The following is a 7,732-nucleotide window of genomic DNA, read 5'->3' on the forward strand; positions in this document are numbered from 1 at the left end:
AGGCTTTCTCTGCATCTCTCTTTCTTTTTCACCTCTCTAACTCTCTCCATTTGTAAATCTCATTCTCTGTTGAGCTGAGTTCACTAAAATCACAAATGGTGTGGACGAAGGCTAAGGTTAATCTAGCTTTGTTTCTGGTCATAGTTTTCATCGGCATCTCTGTTGCTGATCTCAAAGTCGGGTTTTACTCCAATACATGCCCTCAAGCCGAGTCAATCGTCAAAAGAGTTGTCTCGGGAGCTTCGCTTTCCGACCCAAACCTCCCAGCCATACTTCTCCGCCTCCATTTTCACGATTGCTTTGTCGAGGTACAAAGCAACTTTCCTTCTCCGTCACTGCTTTCCTTCAGAAGTTTTTAACACACACTTTCAGGGATGTGACGGGTCGATCCTCGTGGACAACGGAGCAATCTCTGAGAAGTTTGCATTCGGGCATGAAGGCGTTAGAGGATTTGAGATAATAGAAGCCGCCAAGGCCGAGCTTGAAGCTGCATGCCCTGGTGTTGTCTCGTGCGCAGACATTGTTGCCTTGGCTGCACGTGATGCAATATCTTTGGTAACAAAAAAAAATGAAAACCTTCTAATCTTTCTTTATACACTTCTCCGTTGTGATCGATTCATCATATACAGGCGAATGGACCGGCGTATGAGGTGCCAACAGGAAGAAGAGACGGTCGGGTTTCGAACTTGTCGCTGGCTAAGGACATGCCTGATGTAAGTGACTCGATTGAGATACTTAAGGATAAGTTCATGCGGAAGGGACTCCACGCAAAAGAACTCGTCCTTCTCAGTGGTTTGTGTCTCTTCTTCTTCTTCTTCTTTTATTCTTTCTCATTCATGTTTGTTAGGTGGTTTCGAATTGCTCAAGGTTTTTGGTACGAAGTCTAAGTTTCATTTCCGAAATCCGTGATGAGTTTTGCATGTTTCTTCCTTTCTTCGTATTGATGTCACGTGACTAAATTACTGGATTTTTCCAAACTATGTCAGTAATATTTTCTTCAGGAAAAGAAAGGTTTTATGAAAATTTTAGATGATGAATTTGTGAAATAAAATCTCTGAATACTTTTGCTAGTAGTTTCCTAATTTTATAAAGAATTGAAAATGCGTTGTTAGGGGGAAAGAAAGTTAAATTTGTATTTTAACAACTTAATTTTGGCATTATTTTAAGAATTTTACCATTTTACTAAAATGAACATGCCTCGTTGATTTAACAAATTCGTATTTTAACAAAAAATGTTTTGATTACCTGTCATCTTACCCACTAAAGCTGGCATGCCTCGTAGATATTAAGATTCACACGGAAACAGGCCTGCTTTACCATCGGCAAACGTTAATGGTTACGTTATGGGACCCTTAAATCGACTTGCACGTGTCACAGAAAATATATAAATCTATCAACATGCGCGATTAGAACATTCTGATAGGGAAAAGGTGCTCCTAGCTAGCTTTAAGAAATCAAAAGATTTAATGGATAACTCAACACCACTTTGCTTTCGTCCTGATAATTATTCTCTACCTTATAATCAGCTGCTCATACTATCGGCACAACGGCCTGCTTCTTCATGACTAAACGCCTCTACAATTTCTTACCGGGTGGCCAGCCTGATCCGACCATCAATCCAGTATTTTTACCCGAACTAACCACTCAGTGCCCACAGAATGGTGACATAAACACCCGGATACCAATGGACCGGTCCAGTGAGCGGCTATTCGACAAGCAGATTCTACAAAATATAAAGGATGGTTTTGCGGTGCTTCAGACCGATGCAGGTCTCTACGAGGATGTAGCAACCCGCCAGATCGTTAATTCCTATGTTGGGTTGCTAAATCCCCTCTTTGGCCCATCGTTCGAATCAGATTTCGTCAAGGCGATGGTGAAGATGGGGAAGATTAATGTGAAGACTGGTTCTAATGGGGAGATTCGACGGGTTTGCTCAGCTTTCAATTGAGAAAGTAAGATTTGAAGTGGTTAATTTCTTAGAAAAATTGTAATATATATATAGTATGTCTTCCATGCTATCTATATATTAATTATCTTCTACGGGTAATGAGCTTAGAAAACTGGTTCATTTGTAAAAAAAAAAATGTTTTGATCTTCGATTCAAAAGTGTGTCTAAAGTTTGAATTATTAATGCGTGATGCATTATGCAAGACACAACAAAGGATATTAAAGAGGGTGAACAATATTTTGAATTCTAGTACTTTTTGAACAAAAATTCTAATGTTCTTGTAAAAATAACAATTCAAAATTTAAAATGCTATGTATCCTCGACGTTAATAGTGTTGAAAAATATGAATCCATAATCTCATCACGTGGTCTCCAACAAAAGACAAAAGAAGTTTTATTCATTCTGATTTTTTGACTTTCTCGAATCAACTAATCTATATTCCCCATTCCCTTAGGACCAAAAAACAAGAGGAGTCAGTAAAGATAAGAACAAAGATGGAGAAGGCGAAACCAAAAGTATCCAACATCAAAGAGAAAGGAATAAAAGGGCTCAAGTTCTTTCGACACTTCTTCTTATAACCGTAACCCACCTAAGTTCCTTATGTTGGACCTTCTCACAAATCGTCCCTGTCGATGAAAATAAACAATATTATCATTAGAATCTTTGTCCCAAGTCGCAGCTCAAATTTCAAATTTGTTAAACATTAGTATCAATATTTTACCCTAATCGTCAATGTATAAATACAACCATTTAAAGACGATAACATAGGTGTATGTACCTTCATACGGGGTCGTTGATCAGCACTGAGTTTGCGGACTTGATATCGAATTCTTTTGGAGTTAGAGAAGAGCCGATTCCTCCTTTTCTCTTTATACCTTGACACAATAGCTTCTCTCATCCCGCTTTCTCCAAACAAATCTATCTCAGCCAATCTTGCCTGTCCCAAAAACCCTCACTCATTAGTTCATCCAATTCACTAAAATTCACTCGTTGAAGCATCATCTAACGTTTTGTTTCTTGGTTTAATAATTTCAACAGTTGACTCGTTTGAAAAGATTAACGAACCAATAGAACATAACTAAGACTTTTAATTAAGAGCCTACTTTCAGATACTCGAGAGATTTGTAATGAATTGTTTCTAACGATTGGTTATCAAAAAATATTAAAAGACAATTATACCACTCTTTTCAAGTTCATGAGAAATAAAAGTAAACGTACATGGATGTCGCTTCCGGCAGTTTCCGAACCAAGAACCTCATTGGAGAACGGCGACTCCTTATCCGACCAAGCTTCTAAAACCCTGTCGTAGTCGAGCTTCAATAACGGACTCACTCTCTGTTCTGTCTTTAAATCCGCCGCAGCCGCAGCCGCATCCACATTCTTCTTCTTTGTCATCTTCCTTTTCTCTTCTCCCGCCACCGTCTTACTCTTGCTACTACTATTCACGTCGTCGGGTTCGCCGTCATCAGCTGCTAAAGCGGCGGCGGTTATAGTGGTCTGAATTCTCGGCGAGATATGTTCGAGTTCCACGGTGGGAAACATCCACAAGCTCGCATCGTCGCATTCCCTGAGAGAGTTCCTCAAACCCAGGGAGCTTCCTTGCCAAGGAAGCATCGTCATTTCCCCTAACGGGGCGATTCCGGCAAAACCAGATTCTCCGTCGTTGGATTCAATGCTCCCCATGAAACTATCGATCCCTTCTTCAATCTCTTCATCAAGAATCGACTCAGCGTCGAAGTCCTCGAAGAATCCAAACCGATTCACCTCTGAGTCGAAACTGACTTCCTTGTGCTCCAAGAAGTCATCTGGTTTCGTCTGTATAGTTGGACTGAACAAGAAGCCTTGATCCTCGATTGACTCAAACGGTAGAAGTAACTGAGAAGCTTCCTCATATTCGTTGAGAAACAGAGGATTCAACGGAGATTTTCTCTTGGACGAGAAGATGTTCGGGTAAGCAGTTGAGAGAAGAGCGGCCGCTTCGTCGTAAGTCTGGTTTGGTCGTTTCCGTTGCGTCCGTGGCCTTCTTGTGGAGATTGTTAGCGGAGGAGAGTTTGACTCGGAGATTGTAGATGACGGCGAAGGAGTGTTGTGTGAGGATGAGGCGGCCGTTCTCGACGGCCGAGACTTCATCATTTCCAACTCGAAGGTATAAGCGCCGCCGCCACTTAGACAAGACGACATGTCTCTGCCGATGAGAAAGAGAAACAGAGGAGCCTCACTTATCAGCTCGATAACTGTTGGATTTGAGGATGAGATTAAATTTTAGTTAAGTTAAAAGGAAAAAAAGAAAAAGAAAAAGAAAAAAACTTTCGATTCAGAAAAGTTCTGAGAATCGTACGAACTCTACTGTTCGTGCGTCGTGCCTGAGAGAGAGAGAAGCTTTTAAGGTTTCCTTTTATAGCAGAGTTATTATAATAGGGAGCTTTGGGAAGCGAAACTGGATTTGTTTGTTTTGTGTGTTTTCTGTAGGGGTGATGATGATGCTAAACCCTAAACCCTCTGACAAAATCTTTGTTTACTAAATAACACTTTAAGGAGAAAATAGAAAGATTTTGTTTACTAGAAAGGAAATAAAAAAAAGATAAAGAGAGACGTTCATTCAACAGCTAGAAGAACGAAAGAGGAGAAAAAAACCAATGAACATCTAAAGATTAGAGAGCAGAGAGGGTCACCGATTGGATTGGGAGAGTCACGAGAAGAAAAGAGAAAAGATCCGTTAGGGTTTGTCAAATTTATATAATATATACTAGTAGTTGTCCGAGGTTCTTTGTTAATTGATTTGTGAAAAAAAAATCCTCCCTAAGTCGGCGAAAACAAAGGTGAAAAGTAAGACTTCGTGAAAATGTAAAGAGTAGGGGAAAGAAACAAAATGTATGTCGTTGGAAGATAATTACTATTTTTACATTTCGTGAATTTCTAAAGAACACAAATTTCAAGTTAAATGAGTTCTGCACGAGAATGGAAATAATACTTTTTTTTAGTAAAAATCATAAACCACCCACTTGTAAAACCATTTTCGGCTCTGTATGTTAAAAGAAAACATACAACATGTCACCTTATCTATGTACGTGGCATGATCTAATTGCATGTATTAGATTTCTGTAGTGACGTAGTGCTTTTCTTTTACACGAACTAGGAAACGTTTTGACCCTCTCTTCCAAATGAGTTTACTTAGAACATCATTATCCCAGGTTCTTAAATAGGGTTTTTAATAAAAGCAATGATTTAATTAAATCAAAATAAAAGAAAATCAATGTAACCGATCCTTAATACAGAGTTTTGGCAACCAATCATAATGAGATTTCTTAATACACGTGTCAGCAAACTGTGATTTAGAAATTTTTTTTTTTCTTCTTCTTTCTTTCCTCTTCTCTCGTGTTCGATTAGAAGAAGAAAAACACAGAGATGCCCGCTTGACCGCCGGCGTTTTGTTTCTCTCCGGCCGCCGTCGTTCACTCTCTCACGCCACCGTTCGTTCACTCTCTCACGCCGCCGTTCGTTCACTCTCTCAAACCCTTATCAAGCAAAATCCGTCAATCTTCTTCGTTTTGTTGTAAATCGTAAGCTTTCTTCTTCTCCTTGAAAGGTTTATCTCTAGAGAATTATTGTCTTAGATACAAACCCTAGTTCAAAGATTGGTCCTTTATTGAGTTTTCACCTTTTACCAGATGGTTAAGAGTCTCAATATCAAGATCCTAGTTCAAAGATTGGCCCTTTATTGATGAAGAGTCTGAATATTTAAAGTAGCTTGACTTTGATTGATTATTGTTGTTGTTTAGTTTTTTAAGAACTGATTTTGTCTCTCTTTCGTTCTTGTTTAAATCAGACACCATCAACTATGGTTAGTTCTTGTTTAAATCATACACCATCAATCTGAATTTGATTTGTAGTCTTATTGTCTGAAGGTGTATGATGTTTGTCATGTTTCAATCTTTTACTTTGTTTTTGTCTGAAGGATGCATTTAGCAAGTTTTTGCCTACAACTCAGAGGATGCTTCTGGCTTCATTTAACTAAGGCTTCATTTTAACTAAGGCTTCATTTTTCTCCAATCTACAGCTCAGAGGATGCTTCTGGCTTCTTCGTTTCACTTCTCTTTCATCTAGGCCCATTGCTTGGGGGAGTGTTTCTGGTTGCATCGACACTCACCTTCCGTCTCCAGCACGCCCTTCTCATGGGAGTAGCCTCATGCATTGCGTTTGTCCTCGGTCTCTGGCCTCCGCTTCAACTGCTTTTATCTGCAAAAATGGGATTCATCCCTCTGGTTAGTCTACTCGCTGTTGGAGCCGTGCTGAGCCATTTCATAAGCTCAACGATCCTGAATGTTACTTCTCGGAAGAAGTCTCGAGCTGGTAGTTTAATAACCCCAGTAACCAATTTTCCAATCAACGATCATGAATGTTACTTCTGATGATGCTGTCTAGAGACAAGTTTCAAGAAAGTACATAACTTGGTAGTCAACTCTCTGGCTGAGTCATCAGACAAAAACTCTGTGATTCTCGAGACTAAGTCATCTTCAGGTGAACAGCTCAATCTTCCTGCTCCTATGTCTTGTGGTGATTGTGTAATTTTTTGATTGTGTAATGTGTTTTAAGAAACCTTATCTTTGTTCTATCTACTTCCTCTTAAGTGTTAGCAACGCTCTCTAGAGTTAATTGTTATTACCGTGTGTTGTGAAGATCATTACAGGGAATCAGAATCATCCAAGCAGCAGCTGGTGCTGGCCGTACAATATTGATAAGTGATAGTGGAAACGTTTACTCGTGTGGGAAAGATTCGTTCGGTGAAGCTGAATACGGAGGGCAAAGGTCTAATGTTCCTGGTGTTGATCTTGTTCTGTTTTCTCATTGTTTCAAATGTTCATGTTGATCTTGTTCATGCCAAAATGTTTAAAATTATCTTGTAATGCAGGTCTTGTTGTCTAGTTCGTATGTCAGGATCACTCACTCTATCTTCAAAGAACGTCAAGAATGGCTCGGGAAAGGTGTGTGTGTGTGTTGGAGTGTCTGTTGTAGTGTCACGAGATATGTGTGTCTGTTGTAGTTGTTGTCTTGTGGCACAGAAACTTTATAAATCACAAGAGAAGTGTTGTTGTTGTTGTCTTGTGTCACGGGTGATTTATAAATCACAAGAGAAGTTGTAGTTGTTCTCTTGTGTCACAGACACTTTATAAATCACAAACACACTTGATTCTCTTTATAAATCACAATCAATTCTTCTCCTTCTCTTCACATTCTTCTCTCCATTTTCTTGCTCACATTCTTCTCTCCAATATGATGGGTGTTCGAATTACAATTCGTAATAGACAAATGCATCATCAACTCAAAGCTGATTTGGTTGAACATTTATAGAGTAAATTTGGACGTGACGAAGACAACAATTGAGTTCGAAATGTATATTTCAAATTATTCTCGTTTATTGTACTAATCTTTATTTTTATGTTTTTTTTTCAATCTATGTTTTAAATGTTATCTTTTAATATGTTTTATTTAATAAATAAATTTTATCTTTAAAAAAAAAAAAAATTGTAAAAACTCCTAATTAAGAAACTCCCATTGGACCACTCAAAATAGGAGTTTCTTAACTAGAGTTCTTAACCCCACTAAAGTACATTTATATAATTAAATTATTATTAAGAAACCCTAAGAGTCATGGGATAATCATGCTCTTACGATGAAGCACTACAAGAAAACAACGATATTCTGACGGACATTCCGACGGAAAATGAAATCCTCGGAATATACCGAGAAATTTCTGAGGAAATTCCGAGGAAACACAAAATTGGG

The 7,732-nt window shown here is 38.7% G+C and overlaps 2 protein-coding genes across 3 annotated transcripts; one reads left to right on the plus strand and one right to left on the minus strand.

The window, feature by feature from the left end:
* Positions 1–16: 16 nt before the first annotated feature.
* LOC106376069 (peroxidase 43) lies at positions 17–2,131 on the plus strand. Its single transcript, XM_013816120.3, has 4 exons — positions 17–308; positions 373–555; positions 630–792; positions 1,527–2,131. The coding sequence occupies exons 1-4, from the start codon at positions 96–98 to the stop codon at positions 1,946–1,948; spliced, it is 981 nt and encodes a 326-aa protein (XP_013671574.2). The 5' UTR covers positions 17–95; the 3' UTR covers positions 1,949–2,131.
* Positions 2,132–2,255: 124 nt separating this feature from the next.
* LOC106376068 (protein CHLOROPLAST IMPORT APPARATUS 2) lies at positions 2,256–4,769 on the minus strand. Of its 2 annotated transcripts, XM_022694777.2 has the most exons (4): positions 4,287–4,769; positions 3,167–4,182; positions 2,727–2,885; positions 2,256–2,574 (listed from the first exon to the last, which is right to left on the minus strand). In XM_022694777.2, the coding sequence occupies exons 2-4, from the start codon at positions 4,127–4,129 to the stop codon at positions 2,521–2,523; spliced, it is 1,176 nt and encodes a 391-aa protein (XP_022550498.2). In that variant the 5' UTR covers positions 4,130–4,182; positions 4,287–4,769; the 3' UTR covers positions 2,256–2,520. The 2 variants fall into 2 exon arrangements, with proteins under 2 accessions (XP_022550498.2, XP_013671573.2); XM_013816119.3 differs by having other exon boundaries at positions 3,167–4,734.
* Between the last annotated feature and the right edge of the window lie 2,963 nt (positions 4,770–7,732).

The sequence above is a fragment of the Brassica napus genome, chromosome C1 (assembly GCF_020379485.1).
Source record: "Brassica napus cultivar Da-Ae chromosome C1, Da-Ae, whole genome shotgun sequence".
In the NCBI taxonomy this organism is placed as follows: Eukaryota; Viridiplantae; Streptophyta; class Magnoliopsida; order Brassicales; family Brassicaceae; genus Brassica; species Brassica napus.